The following is a 13,506-nucleotide window of genomic DNA, read 5'->3' as shown; positions in this document are numbered from 1 at the left end:
GATAAAACATAGCAGTGTGAGCAGACAACACAGAGTTACACATGGAGTAAACTATTAACAAGTCAATAACACAGTAGGAAGAAAAAGGGGAGTCTATATACATTGAGTGCAAAAGGCATGAGGAGGAAGGCGAATAATTACAATTTTGCAGATTAACACTGGAGTGATACATGATCAGATGGTCATATGCGAAGAAAAATATGTTTAAAAAATATTTAAAAAACGATATATACAAGGGACACGACAAGACGTTCGACTGCTACGCCATCTTGGAGAATCAATGGAGAATCCTGCCTAATAGGCAGGCCAATCCTGGAGGGAAGTATTGGCTGTAAGAAGTAAGAACATAACATCTGGTTATTTTTAAATGACTTCTTATGACATTGCTTGCCAGACTGAACATTGTAATTCATATTTTTCCAATTTGCGTTACCCACTCCAGTCAGCAGATGGCGATATGAATTTTTCAGGTGATGCTTCTTGCGTGACGTATTATCTAGTGGACGGAACTGGAGACTTCATCAACAGCGACAAAAGGTTCCTGGTTTACCCACGCGGTGCTTTGCTAGCAAACCTAAAAATTGAAGCTCTTTAGACCTAATCTTGTGTATATTACTCTTAGTGTTTTGAACATAATTCTGTTTACCTATCTACTGGTTCATTTAAACGTAATTGGCTTGTTAAATTAGCAAATGTGTTACATTGATGCTGCACTAGGCTAATCTCCCGGACCATAAACTCACTAATCTCGACGGAGAAAGAAACTGGTGAAAGGAGGCAAAGAAGCTTGAAGAATGAAAGAAGAGGATGGATGATATTACAGTGAAACAAGAGGATGATATTACAGTGAAACAAGAGGATGATATTACAGTGAAAGAGGAATATGGGAACGAGGTTGTCAAAGTGGAAAAAGGGGTAGGAGCTTTCAGAATCAAAAAGGAGGAAGAACATTTTGAAGTAAAAGAGGAGGATTTCTCAATAAAAGAAGACGAGACCGAACATCCGATTACCACCAGTGAGTACTGTTTTATAAACAGGGGCACTATGCAGTTGTTGAAATAATGTATATAAAAAAAAATTGGCATTATACTGAAGTTCTGCACTTTAGTATGTTGTTCAGTACTGTAGGAATTGTTTAAGGGGCAATCTGCCATTGGTACATATATTTTTGGAACTTCAAAATGTGATTTTATTGAATTTTCCATGTGGTCTATATTAACGTGCACTTAATCTATTATTACAGGCTTTTAAAATATAATATACAGTGCATAATGTATACTTAAAATGTCGAAGGGATGCAAAAGGCATCCATTTTGTGGAACGGCCCTTTAACATTTGCATCACAGTGGTGGGGGGAAAAGTATGCAATTGTCATACTTGAGTAAAAGTAAAGATACCTCAATAGAAAATTACTCAAGTAAAAGTGAATCACCCAGTAAAATACTACTTGAGTAAAAGTCTAAAATGTACTTAAAATATAAATCATTTCAAATTCCTTATATTAAGCAGACCAGATGGTGCCATTTTCTTGTTTTTATTTTTAATTACGGATAGCCAGGGAAACACTCCAACCCTCTGACAATCTACAATTGAAACGTGTGTTTGTTTGAGTCCGACAGATCGGAGGCAGTAATGATTTACCAGGGATGTTCTCTTGATTAGTGTGTGAATTGGACCATTTTCCTGTCCTGCTAAGCATTTGATGTTCTCGTTCACACAGGAGAGAGACCTGACTATCGTGGATCCTCTGGGGAGCCTCAACAACCTCATGAAGCTGAAGAGGCAGAGAAGAGTCTCTCCACATCAGAACACCAGATGGTACAGCTTTGGTCTGGTCTAGCATACAGCTTGGTCTGGACTAGCATACAGCTTGGTCTGGACTAGCATACAGCTTGGTCTGGACTAGCATACAGCTTGGTCTGGTCTAGCATACAGCTTGGTCTGGTCTAGCATACAGCTTGGTCTGGCCTAGCATACAGCTTGGTCTGGCCTAGCATATAGCTTGGTCTGGTCTAGCATACAGCTTTGGTCTGGTCTAGCACACAGCTTGGTCTGGCCTAGCACACAGCTTGGTCTGGTCTAGCATATAGCTTGGTCTGGTCTAGCATATAGCTTGGTCTGGTCTAGCATACAGCTTGGTCTGGTCTAGCATACAGCTTGGTCTGGTCTAGCATACAGCTTGGTCTGGTCTAGCATACAGCTTGGTCTGGCCTAGCATACAGCTTGGTCTGGCCTAGCATACAGCTTGGTCTGGTCTAGCATACAGCTTGGTCTGGTCTAGCATACAGCTTGGTCTGGTCTAGCATACAGCTTGGTCTGGTCTAGCATACAGCTTGGTCTGGTCTAGCATACAGCTTGGTCTGGTCTAGCATACAGCTTGGTCTGGTCTAGCATACAGCTTGGTCTGGTCTAGCATACAGCTTGGTCTGGACTAGCATACAGCTTGGTCTGGACTAGCATACAGCTTGGTCTGGACTAGCATACAGCTTGGTCTGGACTAGCATACAGCTTGGTCTGGACTAGCATACAGCTTGGTCTGGTCTAGCATACAGCTTGGTCTGGACTAGCATACAGCTTGGTCTGGTCTAGCATACAGCTTGGTCTGGTCTAGCATACAGCTTGGTCTGGTCTAGCATACAGCTTGGTCTGGTCTAGCATACAGCTTGGTCTGGTCTAGCATACAGCTTGGTCTGGTCTAGCATACAGCTTGGTCTGGCCTAGCATACAGCTTGGTCTGGTCTAGCATACAGCTTGCTCTATTGTGGTCTGGTCTGGGTTTCTGTAAAGCACTTTATGTCAACAGTGACATCAGCATCTATAATTATATGTGTCTGTGTCCCCTCTTTATGGTTACCAGGACAACGCTAGCCCTTCCGTCCTCCCGGAGTCCCAGTGTCGTGCCTCTCCCGGGATGAAGAGGTTGTCTGTGCTGCTGGTGGACTGCAGGAAAGCAACAGGGCTGAGTGGAACTGTGAGAGGAGGAGGAGAGAAGAACGGATCAGATTTGACACATCAAAGTAAGTAGTTTAGTTTGAACAAATACAATAGATCTGGTATACAATAGATCTGCCCACTGGTATCTGTTACCAGGACAACCAGCAGAGTTCTGTTAGTTGATATGAAGATGGACTGGTATCTGTTACCAGGACAACCAGCAGAGTTCTGTTAGTTGATATGAAGATGGACTGGTATCTGTTACCAGGACAACCAGCAGAGTTCTGTTAGTTGACATGAAGATGGACTGGTATCTGTTACCAGGACAACCAGCAGAGTTCTGTTAGTTGATATGAAGATGGACTGGTATCTTTTACCAGTGGGGCTGTCCCCGACTAATAAAAATCTTGTTTGACTTAGTCACCTGTTCTTTTGACCAATCGATTGGTACACATTTTAAACGTGTATTTCTATATATACAGTACTGTTGAAAAGTTTGGGGTCACTTAGAAATGTCCTTGTTTGTGAAAGAAAAGCACATTTGTTGTCCATTAAAATAACATCAAATTAATCAGCAATACAGTGTAGACATTGTTAATGTTGTAAATGACTATTGTAGCTGGAAACTCCAGTTTTTTAAAATGGAATATCTAAATAGGCAGAAACCCATTATCAGCAACCAGTGGGAGGCCCCGGTGCACAACTGAGCAAGAGTACAAGTACATAAGTGTCTAGTTTGAGAAAGACGCCTCACAACTGTCAGCTTCATTAAATAGTACCCACAAAACACCAGCCTCAACATCAACAGTGAAGAGGCGACTCCTGGATGCTGGCCTTCTAGGCAGAGTTCCTCTGTCCAGTCTCAACATCAACAGTGAAGAGGCGACTCCTGGATGCTGGCCTTCTAGGCAGAGTTCCTCTGTCCAGTCTCAACATCAACAGTGAAGAGGCGACTTCTGGATGCTGGCCTTCTAGGCAGAGTTCCTCTTTTCAGTCTCAACATCAACAGTGAAGAGGTGACTCCTGGATTTTAATTGACAAAAGGACTTTTCTAAGTGACCCTGAACTTTAGAAGGGTAGTGTACATCCCAACACGGTCCATGTTGGAAACGGCATTCTGCATGAATTCCCGACTCTTTCAACTTGCAGCAAAAACGATTTTATGAAATCTAATTGGCTACACGTTGTTTAACACGGTCGAGTTCGGTTTCAATCCTCGGACACTCGTTTCATCATTCTACATTATGTATTGGCTATACAACACCTGGTGGTGTCCAATGACCACCTATCGTTTTGAAACCGAGCTGGGTAGCCAATGAGCTGGGATTTCCAGCAGTATGTAAACGCCGTTTGTAGGACAAACAGCCATCATGGTAGAGCTGTGCACAACAGAGTTCCATTCTCTTTGTAGGACAAACAGCCATCATGGTAGAGCTGTGCACAACAGAGTTCCATTCTCTTTGTAGGACAAACAGCCATCATGGTAGAGCTGTGCACAACAGAGTTCCATTCTCTTTGTAGGACAAACAGCCATCATGGTAGAGCTGTGCACAACAGAGTTCCATTCTCTTTGTAGGACAAACAGCCATCATGGTAGAGCTGTGTACAACAGAGTTCCATTCTCTTTGTAGGACAAACAGCCATCATGGTAGAGCTGTGTACAACAGAGTTCCATTCTCTTTGTAGGACAAACAGCCATCATGGTAGAGCTGTGTACAACAGAGTTCCATTCTCTTTGTAGGACAAACAGCCATCATGGTAGAGCTGTGTACAACAGAGTTCCATTCTCTTTGTAGGACAAACAGCCATCATGGTAGAGCTGTGTACAACAGAGTTCCATTCTCTTTGTAGGACAAACAGCCATCATGGTAGAGCTGTGCACAACAGAGTTCCATTCTCTTTGTAGGACAAACAGCCATCATGGTAGAGCTGTGCACAACAGAGTTCATTCTCTGGTGAAAGGAAACCGGACTCATTGTAGTTTACGTTTCACAGCTGTTCGTTCTCTTCTACAAACTTCTCTGAAATCTGAAATAGTTAAACATGGACTGCTAAGAGTGGAAAAGCTAAATCAAAGGTCCAAGTATAAACATGTTGATGATATTATTGCAGAAATTGAGAGTGACACAGAAGGAATGGATGAGGACTCTGTGAGTGATCTGAGTTTGGATTCCAGCGCGGATGACATGTTTTTGGAAGAAGAAGATCCACTTTTCGATCAGTAAGTAAAAAATGTGTTTGTTTCTCATGCTAATGCAGTTGTTTAAATGGTTTCATATTAATTTGAGATTTTTTTATTGATTTATATACAGTGGGGAGAACAAGTATTTGATACATTGCCGATTTTGCAGGTTTTCCTACTTACAAAGCATGTAGAGGTCTGTCATTTTTATCATAGGTACACTTCAACTGTGAGCGACGGAATCTAAAACAAAAATCCAGAAAATCACGTTGTATGATTTTTAAGTAATTAATTAGCATTTTATTGCATGATATTAGTACATGATCACCAACCAAAACAGATTAGAGGCCTGTAATTACAGGCTATGACAGACACTACACACTACAACTATGACAGACACTACACTCATTAGAAGGGGGAAAGGAGAAGATTAATTGTGTGTCGTCTGCATAGCAATGATAGGAGAGACCATGTGAGGTTATGACAGAGCCAAGTGACTTGGTGTATAGCGAGAATAGGAGAGGGCCTAGAACAGAGCCCTGGGGGACACCAGTGGTGAGAGCGCGTGGTGAGGAGACAGATTCTCGCCACGCCACCTGGTAGGAGCGACCTGTCAGGTAGGACGCAATCCAAGCGTGGGCCGCGCCGGAAATGCCCAACTCTGAGAGGGTGGAGAGGAGGATCTGATGGGTCACAGTATCGAAGGCAGCCGATAGGTCTAGAAGGATGAGAGCAGATGAGAGAGAGTTAGCTTTAGCAGTGCGGAGCGCCTCCGTGATACAGAGAAGAGTAGTCATTCAACTGAGACTGGTCTTGAAACCTGACTGATTTGGATCAAGAAGGTCATTCAGAGAGAGATAGCGGGAGAGCTGGCCAAGGACGGCACGTTCAAGTGTTTTGGAGAGAAAAGAAAGGGATACTGGTCTGTAGTTGTTGACATTGGAGGGATCGAGTGTAGGTTTTTTCAGAAGGGGTGCAACTCTCGCTCTCTTGAAGACTGAAGGGACGTAGCCAGCGGTCAGGGATGAGTTGATGAGCGAGGTGAGGTAAGGGAGAAGGTCTCCGGAAATGGTCTGGAGAAGAGAGGAGGATAGGGTCAAGCGGGCAGGTTGTTGGGCGGCCGGCCGTCACAAGACGCGAGATTTCATCTGGAGAGAGAGGGGAGAAAGAGGTCAGAGCACAGGGTAGGGCAGTGTGAGCAGAACCAGCGGTGCCGTTTGACTTAGCAAACGAGGATCGGATGTCGTCGACCTTCTTTTCAAAATGGTTGACGAAGTCATCTGCAGAGAGGGAGGAGGGGGGGGGGTTCAGGAGGGAGGAGAAGGTGGCAAAGAGCTTCCTAGGGTTAGAGGCAGATGCTTGGAATTTAGAGTGGTAGAAAATGGCTTTAGCAGCAGAGACAGAGGAGGAAAATGTAGAGAGGAGGGAGTGAAAGGATGCCAGGTCCGCAGGGAGGAGAGAGTTCCTCCATTTCCGCTCGGCTGCCCGGAGCCCTGTTCTGTGAGCTCGCAATGAGTCGTCGAGCCACGGGGCGGACCGAGCCGGCCTGGAGGATAGGGGGCATAGAGAGTCAAAGGATGCAGAAGGGGAGGAGAGGAGGGTTGAGGAGGCAGAATCAGGAGATAGGTTGGAGAAGGTTTGAGCAGAGGGAAGAGATGATAGGATGGAAGAGGAGAGAGTAGCGGGGGAGAGATAGCGAAGGTTGGGACGGCGCGATACCATCCGAGTAGGGGCAGTGTGGGAAGTGTTGGATGAGAGCGAGAGGGAAATGGATACAAGGTAGTGGTCGGAGACTTGGAGGGGAGTTGCAATGAGGTTAGTGGAAGAACAGCATCTAGTAAAGATGAGGTCGAGCGTATTGCCTGCCTTGTGAGTAGGGGGGAAGGTGAGAGGGTGAGGTCAAAAGAGGAGAGGAGTGGAAAGAAGGAGGCAGAGAGGAATGAGTCAAAGGTAGACGTGGGGAGGTTAAAGTCGCCCAGCACTGTGAGAGGTGAGCCGTCCTCAGGAAAGGAGCTTATCAAGGCATCAAGCTCATTGATGAACTCTCCGAGGGAACCTGGAGGGCGATAAATGATAAGGATGTTAAGCTTGAAAGGGCTGGTAACTGTGACAGCATGGAATTCAAAGGAGGCGATAGACAGATGGGTAAGGGGAGAAAGAGAGAATGACCACTTGGGAGAGATGAGGATCCCGGCGCCACCACCCCGCTGACCAGAAGCTCTCGGGGTGTGCGAGAACACGTGGGCGGACGAAGAGAGAGCAGTAGGAGTAGCAGTGTTGTCTGTGGTGATCCATGTTTCCGTCAGTGCCAAGAAGTCGAGGGACTGGAGGGAGGCATAGGCTGAGATGAACTCTGCCTTGTTGGCCGCAGATCGGCAGTTCCAGAGGCTACCGGAGACCTGGAACTCCACGTGGGTCGTGCGCTGGGACCACCAGATTAGGGTTGCCGCGGCCACGCGGTGTGGAGCGTTTGTATGGTCTGTGCAGAGAGGAGAGAACAGGGATAGACAGACACATAGTTGACAGGCTACAGAAGAGGCTACGCTAATGCAAAGGAGATTGGAATGACAAGTGGACTACACGTCTCGAGTGTTCAGAAAGTTAAGCTTACGTAGCAAGAATCTTATTGACTAAAATGATTAAATGATACAGTGCTGCTGAAGTAGGCTAGCTGGCAGTGGCTGCGTTGTTGACACTACACTAATCAAGTCGTTCCGTTGAGTGTAATAGTTTCTGCAGTGTTGCTATTCGGGGGCTAGCTGGCTAGCTAGCAGTGTTGTTTACGTTACGTTGCGTTAAAAGAACGACAATAGCTGGCTAGCTAACCTAGAAAATCGCTCTAGACTACACAATTATCTTTGATACAAAGACGTTTATGTAGCTAGCTATGTAGCTAGCTACGATCAAACAAATCAAACCGTTGTACTGTAATGAAATGAAATGAAAATGTGATACTACCTGTGAATGCGATCGGGTTGTTGAGTCTATTCGGTAGACGTTGGCTAGCTGTTGGCTAGCTGTTGGCTAGCTGTTGGCTAGCTAGCAGAGTCTCCTACGTTAAGGACGACAAATAGGACGACAAATAGCTGGCTAGCTAACCTCTGTAAATTAAGATAATCACTCTAAGACTACACACTCTAAACTACACAATTATCTTGGATACGAAGACAGCAAAGACAGCTATGTAGCTAGCTAACACTACACTAATGAAGTCGTTCAGTTGAGTGTAATAGTTACTACAGTGCTGCTAATCGGTGGGCGTTTGCTAGCTGGCTAGCTGCTGGGCAAATAGCAGTGTAGACTACGTTAGGACGACGAAATACGATAATTATGCAATTATCTTTGATACAAAGACGGCTATGTAGCTAGCTAAGAAGAAATTGCTAAGATTAGACAAATCAAACCGTTGTACTATAATGAAATGTGAGCTGGCTAGCTAACATTGCTAGCTGGCTAGCTGCTGGGCAAATAGCAGTGAAGAATACGTTAGGACGACGAAATACGATAATTATGCAATTTATCTTTGATACAAAGACGGCTATGTAGCTAGCTAAGAAGAAATTGCTAAGATTAGACAAATCAAACCGTTGTACTATAATGAAATGTAATGAAAGAGTTATACTACCTGCGGAGCGAAGTGCCGATGCGACCGCTCGCTCCAACCCGGAAGTTCACTACAACTATGACAGACACTACACACTACAACTATGACAGACACTACACACTACAACTATGACAGACACTACACACTACAACTATGACAGACACTACACACTACAACTATGACAGACACTACACACTACAACTATGACAGACACTACACACTACAACTATGACAGACACTACACACTACAACTATGACAGACAAAATGAGAAAAAAAAATCCAGAAAATCACTTTGTAGGATTTTTTATGAATTTATTTTCAAATTATGGTGGAAAAGAAGTTTTTGCCTCATCTTTTTAAGCGGGAGAACTTGCACAATATATATATATATATATGTATGTTTACAAATTACAGGCCCCTCGTCTTTTTAAGTGGGAGAACTTGCACAATTGGTGGCTGACTAAATACTTTTATTGCCCCACTGTATAGACACTGCAAAAAATAAATAAAGGGAACACTTAAACAACACAATGTAACTCCAAGTCAATCACACTTCTGTGAAATCCAACTATCCACTTAGGAAGCAACACTGATTGACAAATTTCACATGCTGTTGTGCAAATGGAATAGACAACAGGTGGAAAATTATAGGCATTTAGCAAGACACCCCCAATAAAGGAGTGGTTCTGCAGGTGGGGGCCACAGACCACTTCTCAGTTCCTATGCTTCCTGGCTGATGTTTTGGTCACTTTTGAATGCTGGCGGTGCTTTTGAATGCTGGCGGTGTTGGCTAGTCATTGTGAGTGAGGGTCTGTTTGTATGTATGAGAACGACCCATAACCTATGTATGGTGTAGAATGTAGGCAAACACAGACAAGCCCACAACAAAGTGAAATGGAACAGCACTTTATGTTCCCTGTACTCACATATATATAAATAATGTGTGTTTTTATTATACCTGTTGATGCAGGGCTCATATGTGAAACTATTCTAACTGAACATTTTCTTTCACAGTGGCACTGACCCCGACTGGGAGCCCCCAGTGCCAATTGGTCCATCCCCCTCTGAAGCTGGTTCATCCAGCTGTACCCCTGCTGTCTCTGGCTCCACACCTCCCGGGCCGTCTAGAGGACCGACAAAGAAGAGGAAGAGGGGAAGTGTGCCATCCGCTAACAGAGGGACAGAATGGCGTTGGCACACCGTCCTAGAAGACGATGTGGAGCCACCCCAACCGACCTTTAGGCCGAAAAGGAAGCCGGGACCTCAGCTAAACATGACTGCTACGTACAGCCCCCTTCAGCTTTTTCAGCTGTTCTTCACCCAATCTGTTGTAGAGTCGCTCGTGTCCAACACAAATAAGAATGGGAAGAAGAAGCAAGCAGGCAAAACGGCAGCATGGAAGCCCATATCCACGGCAGACTTTTTCTGCTACCTTTCTCTGGTCATCTACATGGGGCTGGTGAGGCTGAAAAGCCTGAAGGGCTACTGGAAAACGTCGTCTCTCTACCAACTGCCTTTCCCCTCGTCTGTTATGTCCCGCAAAAGGTTTCTGGATCTCTCCCAGGCGCTTCACATCAGTGACCCAAAGGTTGATGAAGAGAATGAGAAGAAGAGAGGCACAGCGAGGTTTGATACACTGTGCAAAATCAAACCTCTCTACCACAGCATTGTCGAGGCCTGCAAGACGTACTTTCAGCCAGCCCAGAACGTGTCAATCAATGAGAGGATGGTGGCCTCAAAGGACAGCATTGGCCTCCAACAATACATGAGAAACAAACCAACCAAGTGTGGTCTGAAGCTGTTTGTGTTGGCTGATTCTGAGTGTGCCTACACGTACAATTTCTTTGTCTACGAGGGAAGAACAGTTTTGCTTCCGGTAAGGAACTCAGCTATGCCTCTGTAATGGCGTTGTTGGATTTTCAACTGCTGGGGAAGGGCTACAAACTGTTTGTGGATAACTTCTACACAAGCCCTGCCCTGTTTGCAGACCTGAGGAAGCTGGATGTGTGGGCTTGTGGCACCATTCGTACCACCAGGGTGGGCTTCCCGAAGACGAAGGTGGACGACATGCCCAAGCGGGCTGAGCGGGGACCATGCAATGGATCCGTGAAGATGGCCTGCTGTTTGTGAAGTGGATGGACGCCAGAGAGGTGGTGATGTGCTCCACTATCCACAAGTCCTTCAGTGGGGATCACGTCATCAGGCTTGTGAAGGATGCTACTGGGGCATGGACCACTAAAGATGTCCCCATTCCTGCAGCCATCAAGGACTACAACCAGAGCAGAGGAGGTGTAGACCTATCCGACGCTCTTATAGGATACTACGATGTTCTCCATAAGACAAAGAAATGGTACAAGACATTGTTTTACCATTTCATTGACATTGCTGTGGTGAATGCATTCATCCTCCAGAAGGAAATGGCCAAGAGCCGTGGACAGCCCCCCATCTCACAGCTGGTATTCAGGGAGCAGCTCGTCCGTGAGCTTGCTAGCTACAGCAGGTCCACTGCAGCACCTTCAGTCCCCTCTACCTCTGTCCCTTCTGTTCCTTCAACCAGTGGTGTGCACATGCTGAAATTCCTTATTGCAGGTGAGAATGAGTGCAAAAGGAATTCAGTAAGGAGGCTTCGTTGTGCTCTTTGCCACAAGAAATCCTCTGTCGGCTGCGACACCTGTGCAGTGACCCTCTGCTTCACAGCAGAAAGAGACTGCTATGGGCTGTGGCATCAGCAGCACAATATTGTGTAGAGGCTCTTCACATTATTGAACATTGAGTGTAAATAGTTACCCATGTTGTTAATTTTTTTTTGAAATGTTCATTTTTTTTCATCAATTTTCCAAAATATATTTTTCCGGGTATGTTTGAATAATTTTTAAAAATTTTGTATATAGTTATTTTCAGCAATGTACCCATGTACCAATTCGGCCACTTGGGTACATTTGGGAAACTTGTGAGGGACACCTGGGTGACTACATACCCAATGGCATGTACCTCACTCATTCCTAGAGGAATCTGTCTGAAACTTTGGGCAAATACTGGTGCCTGGTTATTCTCTCATTTGAAAGTATCCACAGTAGCATAACTGAATATTTTGATGTTCTAGTTGATTTTAAAGATGCTACAACAATAAAATAACTGAAAAACGCCTGTTTATTTCCTTGTATTTTCTTCTACCAGATCTATTGTGTTATATTCTCCTACATTCAATTCACATTTACACAAACTTCAGAGTGTTTTTTATCAAATGGTAACAAGAATATGCATGTCCTTGCTTCTGGGCCTGAGCTACAGGCTGTTAGAGGGTATGTCTTCTGTTAGAATAGGGTATGTCTTCTGCCTCTGGGGCTGAGCTACAGGCTGTTAGAATAGGGTTTGTCTTCTGCTTCTGGGCCTGAGCTACAGGCTGTTAGAATAGGGTATGTCTTCTGCCTCTGGGGCTGAGCTACAGGCTGTTAGAATAGGGTATGTCTTCTGCCTCTGGGGCTGAGCTTCTGCCTCTGGGGCAGGCTGTTAGAATAGGGTATGTCTTCTGCCTCTGGGGCTGAGCTACAGGCTGTTAGAATAGGGTATGTCTTCATGGAAATGCACAAAGTGGGGGTATCCTTAACAGGTTTAGACTCCATAATGTTTCATCATTAGATGCTACAGTCCTCCTTTAAGACTCCATGTTTCATCATTAGATGCTACAGTCCTCCTTTAAGACTCCATAATGTTTATAATGTGTCTGGAAGCGCTACTCTATCTATTCTACTCTCATCCTTTCGGAATGCTGGCGGTGCTTTCACTCTAGTGGTAGCATGAGACTGAGTCTACAACCCACACAAGTGGCTCAGGTAGTGCAGCTCATCCAGGATGGAACATCAATGCGAGCTGTGGCAAGAAGGTTTGCTGTGTCTGTGTCAGCGTAGTGTCCAGAGCAGGAGGCGCTATGGACAGGCCAGTAGCTACCAGGATGAAGTGGCTGTTCCACTGGATGCCATAAGGTGTATGCACCAATTTGTAAGTTGCATAAGAGCGTCTGCTAAATGACTTAAATGTAATGACTTAAATGATGTTAAATGTACATCAGGAGACGTGGAGGAGACCGTAGGAGGACGACAACCCAGCAGCAGGACCGCTACCCCTGCCTTTGTGCAAGGAGGAGCAGGAGGAGCACTGCCAGAGCCTGCAGAGTTTTCTTTTTTTATGTCTTTTTTACCTTTATTTAACAAGGAAGGGCTCATTGAGATTAAAATCTCTTTTTCAAGAGCGCCCTGGCCAAGATAGGCAGCACCAAGTCATTACAAGAAAATTACCGACAGACAACATGAAAAACTACAAGTAATCTAGTAAAGACCATTGAATTCACAAGAATATAAAACAGCAAATTAAAAACATTGACAGGTCAGGGAATCAGCCTCAAAATCCTTCATCAGTGATTTAAAAACACCAATAAAAGTTTAAAAAAATTTTGTAAGGTGTTCCAAGACGATGGCGCAGAGTACATAAAAGCCCTGCGAGCAGTCGGTACCCAAATAATTCGAGCTTCTACTTCTAAAAAATTAACCTTTCCAGAAACAAGTCTCTGACTGTTGCCGCTTGCTATAGACCTCCCTCTGCCCCCAGCTGTGCCCTCGACACTGATTGTATATGATTTGATTGCCCCCATCTATCTTCTGAGCTCGTGCTGCTAGGAGACCTAAACTGGAACATGCTTAACACCCCAGCCATCCTACAATCTAAGCTTGATGCCCTCAAACTCACACAAATTATCAATGAACCTACCAGGCACAACCCCAAATCCAT

General features: G+C 44.9%; 1 protein-coding gene across 2 annotated transcripts; it reads left to right on the top strand.

Moving 5' to 3' along the window:
- The first annotated feature begins 524 nt into the window (after window positions 1-524).
- On the top strand, window positions 525-11,865 carry LOC127921825 (uncharacterized). 2 transcript variants are annotated; one of them, XM_052505417.1, is made up of 5 exons: window positions 525-1,015; window positions 1,721-1,818; window positions 2,858-3,017; window positions 5,047-5,155; window positions 9,736-11,865. In XM_052505417.1, exons 1-5 carry the CDS (start codon window positions 808-810, stop codon window positions 10,622-10,624), a joined length of 1,464 nt encoding a protein of 487 aa, XP_052361377.1. In that variant the 5' UTR covers window positions 525-807; the 3' UTR covers window positions 10,625-11,865. The 2 variants fall into 2 exon arrangements, with proteins under 2 accessions (XP_052361377.1, XP_052361378.1); XM_052505418.1 differs by lacking the exons at window positions 525-1,015; window positions 1,721-1,818; window positions 2,858-3,017 and adding an exon at window positions 3,093-3,653 and having other exon boundaries at window positions 3,698-5,155.
- The last annotated feature ends 1,641 nt before the right edge of the window (window positions 11,866-13,506 follow it).

Source organism: Oncorhynchus keta, unplaced genomic scaffold (genome assembly GCF_023373465.1).
Source record: "Oncorhynchus keta strain PuntledgeMale-10-30-2019 unplaced genomic scaffold, Oket_V2 Un_contig_2374_pilon_pilon, whole genome shotgun sequence".
In the NCBI taxonomy this organism is placed as follows: Eukaryota; Metazoa; Chordata; class Actinopteri; order Salmoniformes; family Salmonidae; genus Oncorhynchus; species Oncorhynchus keta.
The sequence above is the reverse complement of the archived record's forward strand: the minus strand, read 5'-3'. Positions and strand labels throughout refer to the sequence as shown.

Bases quoted from the DNA above. Each gene is read 5' to 3' on its own strand.
- LOC127921825 (XM_052505417.1), top strand. From the start codon at position 808: ATGGATGATATTACAGTGAAACAAGAGGATGATATTACAGTGAAACAA. The intron at 1,819-2,857 runs GTACAGCTTTGG...TATGGTTACCAG, and splicing joins CCACATCAGAACACCAGATG to GACAACGCTAGCCCTTCCGT. The intron at 5,156-9,735 runs GTAAGTAAAAAA...TTTCTTTCACAG, and splicing joins GAAGATCCACTTTTCGATCA to TGGCACTGACCCCGACTGGG.